This window comes from Pleurodeles waltl, chromosome 12 (genome assembly GCF_031143425.1).
Source record: "Pleurodeles waltl isolate 20211129_DDA chromosome 12, aPleWal1.hap1.20221129, whole genome shotgun sequence".
Lineage (NCBI taxonomy): Eukaryota > Metazoa > Chordata > Amphibia > Caudata > Salamandridae > Pleurodeles > Pleurodeles waltl.
In genome coordinates, this window is record NC_090451.1 from 361863667 (window position 1) to 361886678 (window position 23012).

At 42.8% G+C, this 23012-nt stretch overlaps 1 protein-coding gene across 1 annotated transcript in view; it reads left to right on the forward strand.

Annotated features, from left to right (window-relative positions):
- NETO2 (neuropilin and tolloid like 2) overlaps nucleotides 1-23012 on the forward strand; it is a 267840-nt gene that overhangs the window by 199871 nt on the left and 44957 nt on the right. The window contains exon 7 of the mRNA XM_069216613.1: nucleotides 11209-11437. Coding sequence (XP_069072714.1) covers nucleotides 11209-11437 — 229 coding nt within the window. The remainder of the gene's footprint in view (nucleotides 1-11208; nucleotides 11438-23012) is intronic.

Here is a 23012-nt window from a genome sequence, read left to right on the forward strand (position 1 = left end):
TCCTCCATTATGCATTGTAAACTGAGGTGAAAGCTTCAAATGTAGCCCCATATTTATTGGGTAAGCAATCCCGGTGCCTTAGCCTTGGCTTGGTTTATTACCAGTACACCTTTTTCTCATATTTAGATCTTGGCTTGGTAAATTGGGGAATAGCACGCAGAAACACAGTTTCCACAGGCCATTACCACATGTCTTCTATGCAGTAGAATTCAGTAGGAGACAGATGTTAGTTTCCTCGGAGATGAAACTGTAACACTGTCAACCATTTGGTATCATTATTTCAACTCCTTTTATTACTAGATATATTTTTTTAATAGTGCAAAGTAGAACAAATGTCGAGTGATCTGATTACCTAACATTTTTTTGTGTTCCTTACCATCTCCAACACATTGGAATGAGGGGCTGTGAATATTCTTGGTTGAAGGAAGAGCCAGCCTTCCTTAAACAGGGCTTCACGTCTGGGTTGGACACTTTACAATACATAAGATTCAATTTTGAGATGGTTGCCAGCGATAGCCCACATTCTTTTCTTCAGAATTTGTGATAAGGTTGTGTATTGTTTTGAGATATGTGCGTTTATATTTGTTTAGGTAAACTCGGCTGCTGACTTTAGTGAATATATTTTTATTTGTTGAAACATACATACTGAGTATCATTCATTTCTCTGTTTTGTTCTAACATTAATTTTGGTCAATTTGCTCGCCATCTGTAACTTTTGTTTCAGTTGTGTACCATTCAGATGCAAGTGGCACACTATTCTACATTCTCACAGCAATCCACAAATAATATGTGGACTTGTAATTTGTATGATCAGTAATTTTACAAAAACACAATTTACTGCATTTCTATCTATTTAAAAATCTGCCCAAACATCCAGTAAAAGATGGGTTGGCAATATAAATCTGCCATGCCGGCCCACACTTCCTCTCTGTTCCTCAACTTCAGCCCTGTCTGCTTGGTAGTAGTGGAGATTTTGCTTTCATTCACTTTAAACCCTTTTTGCAACCCGCAAGACAGATTTCAAACAGAAATATCCCAAGTGCTCCTATTTTACATTCTTCCTTATACATTGTTCCTACCAGAAGTGCTCTTATTTTAAACTCTCCCTTGTGTAGTCCTCCTGCTACTCAGTACCCATTGACATGTAATTTCCTTTCTGAGTTTGCTACTGCTCCATCCATTTCCTGTGTTTGTCCCCCATCCCATGTGCGTCCCTCCACTCCATTGACAGGTTATCAATTACAGTCGTTCTCTCTTTGTATAGGGCTTCCTCCCATGGCTCTTTTCAAGGGACCTGCTAATGTTTGTGTATGCCATATTTAAGTCTCCCCATGGTCATTCCACCTTTCATGAGTCTCCTGTGTAGGTTCCCCTGGCTTTTGCTCCTTGATTCCACCCTAGGTGGATGCCGGAATTCATTTCAGGCCCACTCATAGTGAATTTGTCAAAATGTTCTCATGGTAAGGTTTGTTTATCTGACATTGAATGTGTCCATATAGTCTAATGATAACATTTGTTTCTCCAACAAACATTAGGAATTCATGTGAGACTGAGTGAAGGAGAGCTGCCTCTTAGACAGTACTGCTGCCCAACAAAGCAGAAATGCTCAGTTTGACATTAGAGGTTGTGACCATCATGCAAAAATATTTTAAAAAGAGAAAGATGGGGTGGGCAGACTTTATGCTAAGGCAGAGTGCAGCAATAGTCGTGATCATATAAAGACTAAATAGAAAGGGGAACTGAGGTCGTGAGTGAGAGATTTGCTGGACACACTAACAACTAACAAGTCTGGTCAAAGGGGAAAAATGACATAGTGCAATTAAAAATCTTACTCTAGCTGCCCATAAACCCAACCCAAATCTTAGCAGCCCTCAAAAATGAGGCCAAACATTAGGTGAGATTTAAAAATCCACCTAAGTGAGGGACACATATGTATACGGAGAGGAAAATAAATATAGGGGGTGATTCTAACCCCGGCGGTCTTAGACCGCCGGGGCCAGGGTCGGCGGGAGCACCGCCGACAGACCGGCGGTGCCCCGCAGGGCATTCTGACCGCGGCGCTTTGGCCGCGGTCAGTGCAAGAAAACCGGCGGTCTCCCGCCGGTTTTCCGCTGCCCCTTGGAATCCTCCAAGGCGGCGCAGCTTGCTGCGCCGCCGAGGGGATTCCGACCCCCCCTACCGCCATCCAGTTCCTGGCGGTCCGCCCGCCGGGAACCGGATGGCGGTAGGGGGGGTCGCGGGGCCCCTGGGGGCCCCTGCAGTGCCCATGCCACTGGCATGGGCACTGCAGGGGCCCCCGTAAGAGGGCCCCTAAATGTATTTCACTGTCTGCTGCGCAGACAGTGAAATACGCGACGGGTGCAACTGCACCCGTCGCACAGCTTCCACTCCGCCGGCTCGATTCCGAGCCGGCTTCATCGTGGAAGCCTCTTTCCCGCTGGGCTGGCGGGCGGCCTGAAGGCGGCCGCCCGCCAGCCCAGCGGGAATGTCAGAATTACCGCCGCGGTCTTTCGACCGCGGAACGGTAACCTGACGGCAGGACTTTGGCGGGCGGCCTCCGCCGCCCGCCAAGGTGAGGATGAGGGCCATAATCTCTACAAGTTAGAAAGGTATTGCTAATAAACTAATTTTATACAAAAGTGCAGTGCTTGTTTTATTTTAAATTTCTCTAAAAATGAAACACCACTTTAAATCGTTAAAAAGTACATGTATGTGTTACAAGTACACCAGAGATTTGACTATCTCTCGATTTCTAGTGGAATTGCTAAACGGTGTCAACCCTTCAGTAGAATACCCTCTACCATGCTAGTCCTGTGGTCGAGGAAAATCAACTAATGGATTCTCCTATGAAACTTCTCCACAAATCAGAGGGTTTCCTGTTATCTTTAAACTCTAGCAGGCTGTTTGTTGGAGAAGTATAGTTTTTACAGAAAGTAGAGATTGAAGAGTTTGTGAAGGAGAGATCCTCTACCTAAAATACATAGCAACCAATAATGAAGAGGCCTCCTGTCACTAAATTGTGTAAGGTCTGCGATTCTTATTTGTTTCTTATTCTAGTCTGGTCCCTCTCGTACCCTTCTTACAACTTATTGTTGGGTTTAGTAAAAAGGACTTTTACTCACAAAATTCTGCAGCAAGCTTCTTCAAAGAGTCCTCGTCCAAGAGAGGCGATATCTCTGGATGGGCTCAACTGCATGAGAGGGAGCTCTTGATTTGGTGATCTAAAGGACCTAGTGAAAGAAAAAGTTAAAATGACCTGGGGTCCCCGTTTTTATTCTAGTCTCCCCTGGTAAGACAAAAAATGTACACAAAGTACAGCTTGACACTCTTAGATGATTAAGTGCTTTAGCATGAGTTCAGTCTACATGTTAAGGCAGTCATCTGCGTCCCTGATCAATCAGCCTTCATCAGGTCTCAAAATGACAAGGTTCCTAGTTGAGTATTGGTGTGAACCTACCTGTCATTTATACAAAGTAATACGCAGACATACATTCCATCTGCTCATTCACGTGTCATGGAATTGTCTCCTTCTCTTTCAGATTGCATCAATACTGCTGCATCAGCTAATAGGCGTTTCAGAAAATGTTGGCTTGGCACGTTCACATCATCATGGTATTATTGGCCAAGATTTCTCATCTCTCTTCTCTCGCTCTCTGTCTTTTGCGTCTCCAGAGACGTTTTAAGACATGGGCAAAGTGGGGTCTGGCCTAAGGCCCCAGGCTAACTCTTAAACAGATTGTTTTAAATACCATTTCCTTTTAATTTATTTTTGATGTGGATGATATGTGAGAGCCTGTTACGACATTTTGCAGAGAAATGTTGTTTGTTTCATGCAATATGCATACATTATTTTAGATAAAAACACGTCCTCACATACGAGAAATGGGAGGGTGTCATAGAGACTATTTACAGTAATATTCAAGGACGTAGCTTCGAAGGGGTAGAGGAGTAGGTGTTTGGGGTGTTATACCCCCCCCCCCCAAATAAATGTATTTTCTGACAAATAATCTTGTACAGGTGCTTTAATTCGGGTACTATGTGATGCCAATAGGATTTCAGCAGGAATTTTTACACACACAGACACCTAGTCTCTGCTTTGAAAGCATATTACAAAATATTGTGCTTTCTCTCTTAGTACTCCTACCAATCCACATTCCTCCCTTTCCACTGCCCCATAGGCCCCATCATGCACCCTGCCTGTCGTATTATGTATTTTAAGATTATATGGCAGACTCATTGTCGGAAAATCTGAAGCACCCCACTCCCCCAATCTTACTGACCAAGTTACAACACTGGTAATATTACTGACCTGCTGCGTGTTACAATCTTGAAAACACACCTCACTATCCCTGAGTATTATATGTAAACATTTAAAATTTGGAGGAGTGTGCCTGTGCACTGTCAGTGACCTGGCCAAAGAGGGCATGAAAGAGCTGAAATTGGATCATAAATTCAAAACTGTTCCGAACAGTCCCCCACACCACCAAATCCTTAAGATGTCTCTAGGTCATCAACATAACACTGGTTTTTGTAATACTGAACATGGTCTCAATGTTTTTTGGAAATCTGTGACTTGGCAGCAGTTCTTGTTTTCAAAATGGTTCTTTTATCACATCTTTATGCTCGAATTTTCTGTATAATTAGTACAGCTTATCTCTATTATGTCTGCCCTCAACTGCTGCCAATGAATGAATGTCCCACTCCACAAGTCCGTCCGCGGTACACACATTGTCTGCTTCCATCACGCTCCCTCTGTTCTGTCCATCACCTCGCTGTTCCGTATGCCGTGGTTATTTCATATAAATGAAGATGCATTCACCTGCACTTACAGAGAAATGTAGATGTAATGTGCGCCATTAAAGTGATGTATTCACAGGCTTCCTGGCTGTGCACGCCTGCACGGCCTTCAACACTAAACTCCCCTCCACTCACCACTGTCCTCATCTCTACTTCTGCCACCTCTCCACCCAAACTCACCTGTAGTACCACACACATACTTCAGCTACCACCGTTGTATTTTTTGCTTTCTCAGATCTCTCCATCTGCACTGCTTTAATTGCATTGTTTTATGGCATTTATGTAGTGTCATGCCCCTCCGAGGTGAAATGGTCATTTTATAGGACTCAGCATTTGATAGTGTGTTGGATGAGGAAGTGTGGGAGGAAGACACACCCTTCAATAGTTTGTGGTATACTGGCAGCTCTGATTAGCTCTGCGGGTCGATTTATTATGTGGGTAGTTTTCTTTTGCTGCACCATCCTTCACCTAGCAACAGTCCTGTTTCAAATTCCATCAATAAGTCATCATGTGCTGCCTTTAGCCTTTCTCCTCTTCTCCAAACAGAATTAACTTATCAATTTTACCCCTTCCTTATCCTTCAAGTCTCTCGCACCACATCAACTGATTCTACTACAGTTACATACTCAGCATACACCACAGCTTACACAACACAACCATTCCCCAAACACCATTGCAATCTCTGCACTACTGTGTCCATATTCTGTATCACTTTTCAGTCCTACCCGGTCTTTGCCTATCAGTGCTGTAAACATTGCATTTCCTTTAACCCCACCAGCCACTTCTCAGCCCCTTTCACAACTTCACTGTTGACTCATTTTTGTATCAACCAACCTTCACCATCCCATAGCCAGCCTACCACTGGGTCATTCCTGTACTTCTCTAACAGTACAATACCTTCATCACTTATTATTTCGTTCTGCACTGTACCACTTTGCCCTGGCTTCTTCATCACACTGCCTTGCCACCTACTGCATTTCATTTTCAGCCAAACCACTTGCTTTTTCATTATGTCTAACACTACTTTGATGTTCACACCTGTTAAAGCATTTCTTAATTATGCTTTTATCAAGGTCAATGGATATTTACTCATATGACAATTTGAAATGACAGTATGCCCCATTTGGCATACAAGGAAAGCTCCAGTTGGGAATAAGATTAAGGATTTTATTACAGACTCATACTCAAATTCATATAAATGATTCTGAAAACAAAACTATAAAGGTACAGAATCGCCATGGGTTGTCCCAGGCAATGGAAAAGGTTTAATCGAACATGACTAAACACTCAACAATAGCAATACAAAACATCAACAGAATTACCCGATGTGAAACAAACGTTGTTCCGTGCTTCTAAGCATGAAGGCATTTTAAGAGTCATCTAAGTTTAGCTAGCTAGCGCAAGGGAAATTCTTACAGATTAGCAAGTGACAAGTTAGCATGAGCTGGGCTAAAACATAGACAATAAGAATTTGGAAAAACTACATCTGGGGCAAAATGTGGCTAACCAAAGTTGCCAAAAAGTAGGTAAAAGGGAAAGGCATCAGCATTTCAGAAGCTCGGTCAAGAGTTCTTCTTGCGACAGGGAAATGTCTAAGTCTCAGCAAAGCATTGAAAAAGAAGGGTAAGGGTAGAGAGGTCTGTACCTCTCAAAGTCCAGGGGGATCTGCTCCTAAAGGGAAGAACAAGATGAATGTTGCTAATCCCACTGGGGAATGGTATATTAAAGTCCATAGTGACTGATGATTCGTCCATCAGTTGCATGACATCAATCAGAAGACTTCACTGTCCAATCAAAGTCCATAGCATGACATGATACTGCAACGCAGAGATATATTCCAATGTCCTTTCTGAGAAAAGCATCCATCTTCGCTCATCTGTATGGGATGAAGTAATTTTATATAGTCCATTTCCACAGTTCCTCAATGTACTGGGTACAACGTTACTTTCTCAGACTCACTATGCAGAAAACAACAGGACATCTATTTCCATGCTAGTATTTTATGGGAACGGAAGCTGTAAGAATGACACATAGCAAGAATGACTAAACATTTTTCTACACGTCTTATGAAACAGGGCCTTGACGGCTCCACATAGGCTAACTAAAGTGAATTAAAATGTCACAATCATTTATATCCAGCAGGGCACATTTAACTTTCAGAATTATAAATTCATCATTAATAAGCCTTATCTGTATTCATGTTACCATAGATTCAAAACAAAATAACTCTGTCAATACATCTCATTAAATATAATGCAGAACTGCATTTTCAATATTTACATGTACCATTTAAAGCATTTCTTTTTAGAAATTCATTATTATTTTAATGAAGAATATTAATTAACATAATAAGGAATCGTGTGAAATTGAATTAATTTGTTATACATGAAGTTTTAGGGCTATACCACATCAAGTTAGATCACTAATCTACAGTGAATGCACTTTAATATAGGCTTTCAGTGCTCCACTTTATAGTTAATGTATTAGAGTTTCAAATACCAAAATGCAAAGATGTGTCACGTATAGATGATTACTGTGATGTCAAAAGTAGCATTAACATTTCTGCTACACCCCTCCCCTCTACTCCCTTGTGAGTCCCGTCTGCTTTCCCTGCACTACCTTATTTCAGATAAAGTTGCCTAGAAGAAAGTAGCAGGGTCAACCTAGAAGCAGAAGGTCAAAGTATTCCAGGGTCAGTCCTCCAATGTTTATGCTGAACTACTGAAAGGACCTCTCTTTTACTTCCCCACTATCATTACCTTATTAGTGTTGTGGGATAGTTTTTTAGGTTTTTGGCGTTACCTATCTATCCAAATTGATGGACAGTACACCCTAAGTGGGTTAGGCAATGCATGTGCACCTACAGTGGTAACAATGATTTGGGCCTCAAGGGGATTTTATGCCGGGATTACAAAATATTAGAGGAATGTTTTGGTTTGCCTGCCCCACCAATATGGTACCAGCTGTCAGTGTGGTAGATCGCTACATTCTGAAGTGTAATAGGCAAAATAAAACACATCTAAACACAATGCAAATTAACTTTCCCAGAAAGAAAGGGGTTCAATTTAGAAACAATAAAATCTCCATTTACATGGAGTGACACACATTGAGTCTTTGCCACCCGCTCTGCCATACATTGGACAGCATCATCAACTTAGGATGTCACCTTTCTCTCTGTGGGGACCACTACTTGTGAGCTGGAATTAGACTCAGTATTACCTCCACCAGAACTACTAATTGCGCCAGCTTCAGTAACTCCAGTGGAACAATTACCACTGATTAGAAGATTTTGGAGGATAAAATGTAGCATTCAGTGTTTCCGCATAGCTTCCCTCTATTTTTGGTTAGAGTTCATGTAGACACTTGCCCTCTTTTCAGTTGGTGGAAGGTCTGGGTGAAAAACTCCAGACTCGCCGGTGTTCCACTGGATCTTGGATTCTGATGGTGCTTGGAATTTGTGTTACAAGCCGTATCAGGATCAACAAGGCACTCATAGTAAAGCCATGTGTGTCTAGAAATTTCAGCTCAGCTGTGGTTTGCTCTGTGGGTAATCTCAAATGTAGATGGTTACTTGGGGTCCCCAACAAAAGACGAAAGTAGAGGGCACAGTCATCTGTGATTTTAGGTTGATTTTAAGTCTGAGCAGGGAATCATTGTGAAATGTGTTAAAGTCTGCTTTGGCATTCCAAGAGAACACCAAGGCACATGAAAAACACTTCCGTACAGCATGGTTGGGGACTTGATGTATCACACCGGTAAGCACTGTCCACCACTTACTTTCAGGCAGCTTTGTAGCAGACAGTATTGATGGGAACGGGCAGCAGCCATGCACCACCCTAGCAATGAACAGCAACGCTAAGTTGTTGCAAGTATTTCAATGTACAGGCAAATCTCATTGAACATAAATGTAATCAGTGTGGTCAACACTTCGTTTGACTAACCTTATCCATGTTTTCTCCTTGACCTGTTAGATATTTGTAGGGCTCCACTGAGGCCCTTGCTTCTAATAAAATGTTTCTGACAACCAACAGACAAATCCTGGGTCATATCTTTGTTCTTATTTCAATTTGTTAACTCTCATCTACTCTGAGCATGCAAATATCTTGGGGGCTTTCTGGTGTGGCTTTTCCTGATTTACACCAAAATTGCCCCTCCAATCAGTGTCCGGTCTCCGAACCATCTTGAGCCCACCACAAATACAAATGTGTCATTGCTATTGCCAGCCGATCGTGGTGGCTTTTCCAGGGAATCCTCCACTTCTATGGAATTCGCCACTAAGCTATATCTTCTTGCATATCTAGGACTATCTTGAACGTATTCTCTTCTGTAGGCTCTTGCTATGCAAATACTGAAAACGTTACATATATATTTCTTATTGGCCTAAACAAAGACATTTCTGAATTCTGAGCCCTTCAGTGTCTCACTCTGGCTGGCAGAAACTCAGAGCCTAGGAAACTTTACTGGTGGTGTACTGCAAAATCCCCAACCTCACCAGAAGTCCAAGCAACCTCATCAAAACATCTCCTGTCACTTCTGAGCATTTAAGAATTACTGTCAAGCCCCCAAACTGCCGACTCCATCCCTTAATCTTGTTACAAGAACATGAACAAGTAGACACTAGACTGAAAAATGTCTGTCCTTGGGTTGATCCAAAATATCTCCTGGATAGAAAAAGGTCACTTGTACATTAGCCTTGACACTTCCCTGCCAAGCATAACATTAAATTCCCCCATTATCCAACATCAGCATTCTCCCACCCTACTTACTGATTCCCAAAAAGAGGCGGTAGTCAGACTATCGTATACAGAAATATTGACTGACGTAAATATTGTTCGAAATGCCGTTTACAAAAATATCGTCCAACTGGATTATATTTTCTAGTATTAACTCCAAAGGGGCAAGATTTTTGTAGATATTTAGGACAGAAATATTTACGTCAGGCAACACTCTGACAACAACATTCTGGCATTGCACTCCACCAACACCACCACTCTTCCTTTCTCCCATCCTGCCACAAATGCAACTGGCATGACCACTCATCATTACATTTTCTTGGAAAAAGATGATCATGGATATCACTTTAGTTTACCAAAGGTTGCAGCTGTAACCCTCTGTAGAGCTGACTCTGCCTTTATGACCCCTGGCTGTGAGATACAGCAGGCAAAGCCACAAGTAAACATCTAACACAGTTCTTTAAACTGTGTTTACATCCTGCATTTCCTGCTCCCTGCCCATCTCAGTCTCTGCTGCATCTTTTACTTCTCTGTTTAGAAACTTGGGAGAGACTGTGAGCAGGAAACCATGCCTCCACCTAGACCTGGTCGCTAGGTAGTGCTGTAGTTGGCTTGGGGAGGATCTGCACAAATGTCTCTCCAAGCCTGGCATCTGCAGCCTGATGTGAACTCGAAGACTGCCTGCCATGTTCTCATTGCCTATGCAGGCCTCTTGCAAGATGTGTAAGGTTTTAGCTTTGAGGTGCTTGGGAAAAAGCTCTGAAAAGCAGCAGGATGGGCACACAGGCGCTGACATTCCTCGTCAAACAGGCTTTACATCTGGACTGGGGTCACAAAGAGAAGAAAAAGTCAGAAATACATTTTGGATACATGCAACAGAAATGAAATATTACTAAATCCGTCAAAACATGGTTAGTCCGCGACCTCCTCCGCCTAGGACATTCTGATCAAAAAATCAGTGTGCACGGCTGAACCAGGCCCCTTTTATGCTGTGATTTCAAGGTACTTCACAGTACCTTGTAAATATCACGCAGTGATGTTTGTGGAGAAGGCTTACATCTATTACAGCTGCCGAGCTTCCGGCGTCCTTGCATGATTAGTTAGGCTCAGTGCTTAATTTGTCAAAATAATGGATGCCAGTGCTCAAAGCGCTGCTCAGAAGCCAGCAGCAGGCGCTATTGAATGGACTGTGACGCATACCAAGTCCTAAATCCACCCCAGACCTCTTTCATCCACTGCCAGACACTCCCGCCCCCTTTATCTCACTTTTACAGGCCCCTGCTTTCATCCTCTGTGGCGATTTTTCCTTTTTTTTCTTTCTCTGTCTTTCTCCTTTGTTTCTTATTCTCTCCCTTGCTCTCGGGAAATGTCTGATGGGGAAAATGAGTAGTGGTGCCCCCCACCAGCAACTCACCGGCTCAAATTCAGTAGTCTAATTTGACCCCGTATAAAACAAGACTACAAGTCTCAGAATTCTTAAAAATAACAGGGCATGGGGTAACTAGTCAAGCAAAGACCAGGAAACTTTGGCAGTTGTGGACATCTGCAAATAAAAACCTAATCGTGCATGTACCTTACGCATACATATTGTGGCCCAATACGCTGGTATTTTGTCTTTACCGTTTACTGAGGTCGATAACCTATTTACTCCATTAACCTTTCTGTGTTTCTTGCTCAGATATACTTGCGATTCCTGGATTACCAAATGGAACATTCCAACGAGTGCAAACGGAACTTCGTGGCCGTCTATGACGGCAGCAGCTCCATTGAGAACCTGAAGGCGAAGTTCTGCAGCACGGTGGCCAACGACGTCATGCTGCAGACGGGCACGGGCGTGGTCCGCATGTGGGCCGACGAGGGAAGCCGGCTCAGCAGGTTCCGCATGCTCTTCACCTCCTTTGTGGACCGTAAGTAGATTGCACTTCCCCTCTCGTGCTGCTGCGACAACATGCCGGCATTACACTAATCCACAGGCTTTAGAGAAACTGAGGGGGGTCATTGGCGACAACATGCTCGCTAAGAGATCTGGCAGACATGCACCCAGAGCTGCGGATCCAGCATCCCTTCATGTTGTCTGCTGTCAAAAAAAGATAGACAGCAGAGCCAACCAATTAGAAGCCAGGGCTGACCCAAAGCCCACTAAGTGGATGTTATGTGTTGGGATAAGTAGGCCTGCCTACAGACGGCTAAAAGTAATGGGAAGTCTGCTAATATATTGACAATGGTTCTATTAACGTCATCTCTGTCTGCTAATGCTATTTGTCAAGTCAAGGCAAGTCATATGTTGTCATGTCTTGTCACACTCTGATATCATCAACCTTGTGGCGAACTCTTTCACTTCATGGCTGCCACATTATCAGTGCCTCTGTATTGTGGGTGTCAGTAAAGCACAGTATGTACTTGGTGTGTGTGGCATTAGGCGCTCATTGCAATTTCTGCAGCTATAAATGAGGCAAAGTGTGCGATGTGGGAGTTTACACATCCGTTTCTTGCATGCTTTGATTCCTCCTGGTCATTTTTTCTCAGACACATTTCACCAGGATGTGCCCTTGAAAAATTGATTGTGGCTATGTGGTAATTACTGCACATTGCAGAATCCTATTCCCAGTTTCAGGACAGATTCCTATTTGCATCCGAATTGGGATTTAAACAGCATTCCCCTTGTAGGCCATCGCTAGCATCTTCTGGTACTGTCACGTTCATTAGGGTTGGGCTGATAATGAACAGTTTCACTTAAAATGTTTGGTTTTAGACATAAAAATATTTTATTTTACCTTATGGGCAGTTACTAAATGATACATTCGGTTTAGAGAATTGATGCGGTTCCTGGATATTAACATTATTCAAATATTGTCCCCCAAGTCTAAAGTGACGATGAAGGCTTAGTACTGCACCGAGGATCCTTTGTGATGCCTTACTCATTCAGCCTTGTGCAACTGGTGCAATCTTCCATTAGCTTTCGGGAAGAGAGGCATAATGGTCTCATATTCAGACATTTCAAGTCCTTGGCCCTATCAGGGGCTGTCTCCTCTCAAAACCAGCTTCCAATAGACAGGCTGTGTGACTCTCTTGCATAGGTATTTTGTTATGGTAGACTTAGACACATGAAGCTTTCCAGAACTAAAATCCCAAGTTAAAGAATCATCCTGGTATTTCTGGACTCAGCTCTCTGTTGATTAATTACACTGTAAACTTAATTTTTTTAACTCCGGTTTTGGAAGCAGCAATTGATTTATTTGTAACCTATATGAGGCAGCAAGTGAAGGAAGGCATGTCAAACTCCCTCAATTCAGGAGTCAAGGCTGCAGTAGAAGATAAAATAAGCTATAAAAAATATCTTGTTGTGACTCCCATGTTGCATTGCAGAATTTGTATAGTGCGTTATACCCTACGAGGCCAATTAGCTGTATGATTTTCATTGGGTTCCTGGTGCCCTTTTGGACTACGGTTGAAAGAACGTTGGCCATTCTAAGAAATGTGCTGGTTTTGTTAGGTACGTTTTGTGAGGTTTTTGTGAGACATTCTTGAAACACAGTGTGATGAACGATGAGGCCCATTTGTATGAGGAATTGTGTAGAGTGTGAGAATAAATGTTTAAATAGTTGGCCATCAGCATCTTGCAGTTAGTGAATGGAAAGTTCCAGGTTTTTTCGTGCTGTCTGGGAATCAAGATGATTGTTGATCCTTCCTATTCATGCAGGGATCGCGTTCCAGAGCTTGGATGTCTGGATGGAGATTAGGCTTCCACCGTTTTGGGGATTTTTGAAAGGTGGGATAGGTATGGTCACAAGATGGGCAGTCTAGAATGCACTAGTCCTGTTTAGCAGTATAGCAGAGTTTATGTTGAAGATAGAGTAATCCAGTCTCATTTATTGCTTAGAAAGTGAAGCATCTAGCTACAGGTAACCAGTGCAAGGGTATGCTTTCTGGTGTGATGTGTGTATGGATCTGTAGGGTGAGAAGCTGTCTTTCAGCTGCGTTCTGAATTCTCAGTCATTTATGAAGAATTTATGAAGCTCTCCAAGAAACAGTGCACTGACAGACTCAAAATCAGAAAGTAGTAAGGTGATGGTAGCTTGAACTTTTTGAGGGTAGCCTACATATGGGAAGATTTACCAAAGGTATAGAAACCTTGTACTGAGGCTTGATTTACTTGAGCTATATTCAAGAGATTGGCACCTTTAATCACTCTGAGTTCCTCAGTTCGCCTGAGGAAAAGGGTATCACCTATAGTTAGGAGGCCAGATGGCTGAAGAATAACACGTGCCCATTTGCTGCATGATAGTATCTCTGTTTTAATTGGATTACTGTTGTCGACCAGACCATCCCAGCCAGAAGGCTCATTCCTTTGGTGCTGCCAGCCCTTCACTCATTTTTAAGATAAGCCTTGTAGCACTACACACTTGATCAACATAACGTACTTTAAGTTTATGGGGAGTTAACCACACTCGACGTACTTGAGCACAGTATGAAATGGAATGACACAAGTATTCAGGCTCTAGCAAGTTCAATAAGTTTGGCTTTATTGTGGGAGATTATGAAAACACTGGCATGTACACGTGTTGTGGTGGTAGTAATGGGGTGGTAATGGCGAGGGTAAGGTGGTGGTGGTGATCGCTTTAAGTCCTGACAAAAACATGAACATTGCATATTGCTGTACACAATTAGAAAAATATTATTTGCAGTTTACAATGCATGTATGAGATGAACAACACAATATGTATTGTTGAGTATATTTGTCAGTTATAAAATCGTCCCTCATGCATTGTAATGCAAACACTCTATAGGAGGCAAATGATACAACAGGAAGAGGTGAAAGGTCAACACCGCCAAAGGGGGAGCCAAAGCACACCTTTCTATATTTTAACGAATCGGTAACAATACATCCAGTTGACAGTTGCACTCTATGCACCTCCCCGTTTTAGGCATCACTCCCACGACTTTAAACCATTCAATATGCACGAAACTTTCAGTCTTCAAACTAAAGTGGATGCATACTTTTGGAGGTGTACTTTTTGACAAACATTGCGAAAGCAATTAGCAAAACAAAAATACGCGCTGCAATAGAAAATTGGATGCAAACAACTACAGAAGTGCTACCGCCGCTGTAACGTATATGGAGAGACGTATAGTGCTTATCTTGGCGCGTGGGCAGAGAGACGAAGTAAACCTATCTGAACCATGGGCCATATGTACGAACACTTTTTCCCATAGACACAGAATGGGTAAAAACCTTTGCTACATCTGGCCCCATGTCATTGCGAGCAGGAGAAAACAGCAGACTGCCGTAATGGAAGGCGTCACAGCTGCGGATCTGGCGCAGCTGTGCTGGTGTTGGTTCTAAAGCAGCTGTTTTTGTGTGAATGTACTCCTGTGCAGTCACTTTTGAAGGCCACTAGAATATTAGGATGTGTATTTAGGCAAATGTGTTCGGAGTCAAATATTTAGAAGCATATTGTGTTCTCCGATCTCCAGAATGTTCCCCCTCATGGCTTTAACAGTGCGGAGTTACTATTCCCACTGAGGCCTCCTTCCAGACAACAGCAGATTGTTGGTATGCAAGGCCTAGGAGATGGTGATTGGAGTGTGTGCGCGGCTCTCCCCAAAGTGAGATAAATTATTTCAGTCACATTCGCCGCCCACACAGGGCGGGCAGGAAGGGAGCCTGTCATGCAGAATTAGTCCCTTTATGTAAAGCTTTCCACGGGTATTGATTGTTTCCAGGGATGTATCGGCAAACCTCCCACACTGCAAGCACCGCGGAGCAGAGTCAATGCAGCTTTTTCCACAGGGACTAAATGCTGCCTGTAAATTCTATGTTTTTTAGCCAACACTGGTGTTTTCCCCAGTGGCGTAGTCAATGTGTCATGGGCCTATGGCTCGGAAAGAACTGGGCCCCTTGGCTGATGTTAGAACTGTGAAATACAGCCATATTCAGGGATCAGTGGGCCCCTCCTACTTCTGGCCCGAGCCACTGCACCTGCTGCACCAATGAAAACGACACCCCCGGTCTTGCCTCTAACACCAGTTATGTGTCAGTGACTTAAATGCTCTCCGCTTGGATATGTGGGGATCTTTAGTTCATAAGTTCAAACTCCAGCTAAGCCTGCTCAGCCTTCCATACTTTTGTAGGTGATAAACTGAGTACTGTTAAATTGTGTAAAAGTAACATCTTTTATTTACAGTGCTTGGAAATGACAGCGTAAGGATGAAGTGCTATATTTAAAGGCAAGGGCCATATGTAAACATTTTAGGGATTGCAAATTCGTAATGTATGAAACTCATTGAATTTCATTTAGTGATTCCTAATGGGGTCACGATCTACCTACCTCATATTAATGAGGTAGGTCGCAAATTGCGACCCATTAGGAATTGGTGCCATCAAAGGGATGGTGGCCTGCTGGGGTCACCAGACCATCATATCTGTGATTGCTTTTTAAGAAAGAAGACCTTTTTAAAAAAAAATGCAGCCCATTTTACTTGAAGGAAAATGGGATGTGTTTACAAAAAAAAAAGAAACTTTGAAGTTTCATTTTTTAAGAGTCAAATGTACCACTGCCTGCCCTTAAAAACGATTTGGTTCAGCTTTGGAAGGGGTCCCGCATGAACCTCTTCCCATTTGTGAATGGTTATCACCCCCCTCAGATGTCGCCCAGAAATTAATGTTTTATGACCATAATTCAGTCGCAAAACATTCATACATACTGCTGCGATTCAGTATTAGAAAGGAATGCATTAAACACACCAATTCCAAATACTGAAAGGACCTTAAATGAAAATGGGATGTGTTTACAAAAAAAACGAACCTTTGAAGTTTCATTTTTTAAGAGTAGGCAGCGGTCTTTTAGACTACTGCCGGCCCCTAAAAATATTTGGTTCTGCATTCACAAAGGGGAAAGGGTCCCATGGGGACCCCTTCCCATTTGCAAATACTTTTATCACCCTTGTGGTGTCGCTAAAAAATGAATGTTTTACAACCGTAATTCAGTCACAAAACATTCATACACACCTCTGTGATTCGATATTAGTAAGGATGCCCTAAACAAGCCCCTTCCAAATACTGAAACTCTAAACACAAATTGCGGTTCAGTATCATGTCATGCTCTATACTTATGTAAAAGCATTCTTGTGATTTTAAATGGCCCAATTCTGCGAATCGGGCTGTTACCAACCGCAAAACTGCATTTTTTTTTGTCCTCATCTCACTATCCAAGCCAATAAAGGAAGGACCTTCCACTCGTTAGCCTCCAGATGTAAAGCCCCACAATATCAACGGGCCGCACCACCTGTTTGTCCGTAGCGCAGATCCTTCAGCATCTTTGGCTGCCCCCTACCGATTACTTGCCTTGTGCGAAAGCACAGCAATACACAGTAAGAGGGAGGAGTATAATCACTGGACTTCGTAACTGAGAAAATAAACCTCTAAACACCACAAATCATATAAAGCTCTGACAAACATTTTCCCACCCCAACCAAAAAGCGTCCCTTTTACTAATAGGCCCAGTTCGATCCAAGTTACACAGTCGATTTACCGATCTTTGCCACTCCTAAACTGTGGGAGGCAATGAGCACACCCATTTATAACAAATATGTCGCCGGGTGATGAGCATCAACACAAACAGAAGATAATGCTGTGATTGAGCTTTTAGATCACAAACCCCAAACAAAACCAATAGAGGATTTAATGTCATAGCTTCACCAAATATCTTCTTCAGAATTTTCTCAATAGCTTCCCAAAAATTTCCTAACCTAGGACACTTCCAAAACATATGAATATCATCCGCATTTGGATCGCTACATCGCGGGCTTTTTTTCTGAGATTTCCCAATGCGAGATATTCTGTCTGGTGACCAATATGCTCTATGCAAAGTAAACAGGTGGTTCTTCCTCATTGCCGCTGATTTAACAGTAAACCAAAGATTTAGGCACGACTTTTGCCACAAAGATATAATATCAACAGTTGGGAAAACCTCCCCCCATTTCTGGAGCGGGAGAGGAGGATCCTCTTCCACTGCATCCAAAAAAGCTTGATACCAAACGGTGATTTCCTTAGTTACAGATCTCTGAATTCGTTTCTCCTCCCAGCTGGAGCGGCCAATTTCTCCTACTCGAAGCGATTTGATCCAGCTGGCCAACTGATAATACTTAAACTTAGAGATAGTTCCCCCCACCTGCTCCAGAAATGTGGGCCAGGGAACCAACTCAGAGTCTTTCACAATCTGTCCCCACTGCAACACCACATTTGCTTTTAAATGAACAGATAGCTTATCAAGAAGGCATACCGGAGTACCAGGTGAATCCCAAATTGGGGCCAATCCAGAATAGTAAGCTATCCCTAATACGTTCCGAGTCTGTGCCCAAACCTTACAAGCCTGTCTTGGAATCTTAAGTCTAACCTTCTTAAAGAACCTTGGATGACCAAATTTATACAGAAAATACTCAGCCCCTTCCTCGAGATGTGCCGTCAGAGCTTTCCAAAGAGGAGTGTACTCCAACTTCTTACCCAAAAGGATCCTGATATTTTTTCATTGAAAGGCCAGATAATACTTATAAATATCCGGTGCTGCTATCCCCCCACTCCTTCTTCTTACATAGCTTCTTCCATGCTATCCTTGTTCCCTTAGATGCCCAGACAAACGTAGATAAGTCTCCCTGTAGTTTTGTAAACCAACTAGCCTTAAATTCCAAAGTTATAGTATTAAATAAAAATGTAAACCTTGGCAGAATAGACATCTTCAGAATATTAGATCTACCTATTAAAGAAAGAGGCCCAAGCCTTAAGGAGTTTCTTAGTTTCAAAATGAACTTTCTCAAAATTCACCCTTGCCACATCACATAGATTACCCGTGATCTGGACTCCTAAATATCTAATCTCCTCTTTAACTAATGGGGATTCATAAACCATGTTCCAACACATGATCTTTGTTTTTTCAGCATTTACACTATAGCCCGACATTCTCCCAAAGTGTTCTATTAACAAGTTTATAGGGGGGGAGTGTAGGAGGCAATTACACCTTGTGCCAGGTCCAGTTATCCCTTATTAGTGTAGAAGAGGTGTTTCTAGCAGCTTAGACTGATAGAAGGTAGCTATGGCACAGCAGCTTAGGCTGAACTAGGAGACATGTAAAGCTCCTACTATACCACTGTCACCCATACTTCCCATGCATTCTTCACACACAGAACTAATGTGTATATATGCAACATCCATGTCCTACTTTGATTGGTGAAAGGTCCAGTTGCAAATGGCTAGTGGACCAATTGTAAAAGGAGGGAGAGACAAATACACAATTCTGCTTCTCAAAAACATGTAAAAAGGACTACCAATGCAATCTTGTTGCTGCCCCCACTGTCAGTTCTCCAAGCCCAGCTAGCTGACCGAAGCCATGCTCGATAAAGAAGATGCACTTAGTGTGCCCTTCGAGACCACAGAGCCCACTTCTGGGTCATGTTCCATGTGACAGAAAAAGCCTTCAGCGCACACTCATGATTGTTGTGTGTCCTGGGGCAGGAAGTGAAAAATCTATTGATCTTGCTGGGGCGAACCGGAGGAAGGATGCATGCTTTCTGGAGCCATGTGGGAAACCTTTTTAGCAGAGCCTGAGAGAATCCCCAAATGATGTCTGGCTGACACGCAGGGAGCCCTTATGTGGTCTATCAGTGCCCTGTATATTGATTCAGGCAAGATCTCTTTACTGGGTCCTGTGGGAAAGGCTTATAGACTTCCTTCTGAAATGAAGATGCCAAATGGAGAGTAGTACTGGCACAGAGAAGATGGTGATGTCTGCAGCTGAAGAAAAAGATCAGATCCTTCATAAGGTCATCTGGTGCAAAGAGGTGAAATTGGTTATCCAGAGATTGTTGTTTTCCCCTGCCTACCCTCAACTACATTTGTGAGGAAAAAGGGGTTACAGGTCATCAAGAATGGATTGTAGAGGTGAAGCTTGCAGTTTCTAAAAAATGGTTTCACATGTTGAATCAGATAAGGTATTCCTGTACAATTTCAGCAAATATTCTGGTTTATATAATGGTAGGTGGCATTGAGGTAATGGAGTGTGCCTGAAACCTGGGGAATACCTATGCTCCTTAGCAGTCTGTGTCCAGAGGTAGCTGCTCTACAGGGATGGATCAGCGGTTGTATCATGTTCCTTGTGTGACTATTCAGTCAGAAGTATTTACATTGAAGGTTTTCTTCTCCTAGTGACATGATTTCTTGGAAATGGTGGCAGTAACCTATTGGTTCATTTGTGTGGGGTCTACATCACTGCCCTGTGGTGTTGGTGTTGTAGGTGTTTTCACCTAATAAATATGGTTAAATGATCAAATGGTTTTGAGCTGCAACCTCCAATGCCCACCTTTTAAAATAAGGTGAGCTGTTGTTGTGAGCTGGATTAAGAGGCTCTGACGAGTTGTGTGCAATGGATGAGGCATTTGCTCACACATAACTCTTGGGCAGACATGGACCATTCTAAATGGTTATAATTCTACTGGGTGCTTAAAGAGACAGCTTTTCTGCTCCTTTTGAGTAAAGTATATAGCATGTGATGTTGCCACTTTCTGCATGTAATGTTAAAACTGTAACTTTGGAGCATTACATGGTAGAAGGACGAGAGCCAGTACATTATGTGGGGCCCACAATTCATTCCTGCGGTGAAATTTACTAAAGAATGTTCTTTGGTAAACTATGTTCTATTGTAAAGGACCTTTGGAGAGCCACTGAGGAAGTGAAGATCCTCAGATTAAGTGATCACAGAGGCTAGGCAGGACAGCAGTCCACATGGGCGCCGATTCACCAAAATACCAGAGGGTGTGACATCACATAGCCTTAGACCTCAATGACATCACAGAAAGTGACATCATGTGACCCTGGACCCTGATGTTTTCCATCAAGGCACATCACATGACCCTAAAATCACAACAATTGACCTTGCTGAATTTACATAATAACTGCATGACTAGTAAAACAACATAACACAGACAAATGTCTGTTTCAGGTGCCACCTAGATTATGATGGTGCTGATTTGATCTTTGAAAATTCTGGGGCATAATACTTACCCTAAATTGTAGGTAGCAAGCAAAGCAAATAAGCTACACCTCTTCTAGGGGGTCTCTCCTCCTGAGAAAAAAAATGGAAATAATGGGGTGAAATATTGCATTTTAAAGCAATACATACATTTCACATACATTTGCTAAAATGCCATAGGTGTTGAAAGGGCGTGCTTATATTCAAATTCTTCTGTGGTGTGGTAAGCCAATGAAATCTGATGTTCTCGAAGAGTTGTCCCCATTTTTTTCAAAATGTTCTATGGGTGCACCAATATGTTAAAAATGATCTCACTTTTGCTAGGGCTAGGAATTTATCATGGGTGTCCTATATTCCAAGGGTGCCCCCTTATAACAAAGATGACATAAAATATGTCAATGCCAGAAATTTGAAATGTATGCCTTCTATATACCATAGTAATCCTTATGTCAAAAATCTATTTTGCTTGTCTGGGCAAGCATTTTATTATGTTTGCTACCCTCCCATATACCATGTTGTCCATCTTTTTGCCAAGGAATACTTCCAGTGTGCTAGTGCCAACATTTTACCACTGGTGTCTACATGCTACAAATTTCACCAAATATGCCACTATTATTCATGGGTGCCATGCATGCCATGAAATTACCTCTAGTATGTCACTACCAGTATTTTACCATTGGTGCCCTTTATGTTGAGAATTATCCCCAGAGTGCCAGTACTTTCCCACAGGTGGCGGTCATACTAAGAATGGTCTCAAGAATGGCAGTGCCAGTCTTTTGCCCTGGGAGTCCATATAAGACTATAATTACCTACAATATGTCAGGCCCAAGGACAAACATCACATCACATTCTCACTCTCACTCACATTCACTTGCTCACACTAACATTCACTCAGTCACACTCATTCTCTCACTCACACCCACTCACACTTATTCTTTTTCACACACACTCTCTCACTACAACCCCTTACACTCATTCTTTTATATTCTCACTTACTCACTTGCATTTGCTCTTAATCTGTCTCACTCATTCTCTCTCATACTTATTGACACTCACCTGTCACTGACACTCACTCACTTTCACTCACACGCACATGCTTACACATACAGGCACACGTGCTCACACACCTGCCCTCGCACATAAACACACACTCACCTGCAAGCACGGACTCATAAATTGAAAACTATTTTTACCTACCAAAAGCTGCCACCTGCTCCAGCTAAGTGTTTTCCATTTTTCGATTACACCAATAGTGAAAAACAGAACATAATTCACTAGCAGTATAATGAAACAGGCATTTGCAATGCAACGAGTCTCGCATTTTTCCGAGTTAGAGCTATTAGCAGTTGTAAGCTCCCAACCGGACTTTTTTTGCCATATTAAATGGAAAAAAAGAGTGTGATTGCGCTGCTACAGTTCACTCGTAGTGAAACCTATCGGCAAAAGTGCAATTATCTACGTAACCGGCAAAAGTGCAATTAACTATGTAACAGGGTCAATGTCATGGGAAGTGCTCGACTTCTGCCAAGCGAGATCGTGCTGTGAAAACCAATAAAAAGTAGTCCACAAATGGGACGGAAAACAGCAAGCCTCGCATGTTTTCAGTACTTGGTTGCTGCGCCCAAGGAGAGCTAACCACTGGAAAAGGCATGACATATGCATGCCTTCCACTAATGGAAGCAAGCAGATTTTACCAGGCAAGCCCACGAACCAGTGAAAGACACTGACGTGACATGGACGGGGCTCCGAGCCCTTTTTGTAACTACTAAAGCGTCTTACACGCGAAATGCATGCGCAAGTGCATGTGACGCAGGCTCGACCCTAAAAAGGCAGAAAATAAGGAATGCATAGCTGCCTCCATGTTATTTGCAGTGATGTTGGCACCTTTTAGGCCAGGGGGCACAAAGGCAGTGTCAGGCGTCACAAGGGGCAAGCCAGGGTTCGCAGCTGCAACCCCTGGAGACCCTTAAATGACACTCATGGCAGTTCCAGAGTCTTTATAACAAAGCCAATGTTTCTAAAGGGGGAAACTGTGGGGTCAGAGGCTGTGAGGGGCTGAACACATCCTCTGAAGAAATATTAGGCCAGGAAGGCCCTTAACTGCTGGCACGATGGACTGGGGGGCCCCTCAGCAGAATGCCCGAACCTTGCTCATACAGTTCAGCAAGGACAAATAACACATTTTAAGCTTGCCACTCATGCTTTGCTTTGTTCCCCATCAAGCTAAGCTCTGAGACTAGGCTACATGGCAGCCTCCTAAAATTTTGCATGCGATTATTCTGAAGAAAGGTACATCCTTGGAAGGAGGCTGCAAATGCGTTCTTAGCATGACCTTGTACTTTATAGAACATTACCCCATGCTTCACCAATGTGGTGCAGATGGACCCCTCCCTGGGAGGCACAAGCTCCTTTTAATCTTTGCATCTTAGGTGGTCACATCAAAGGAGAGCTGCTGTGCATT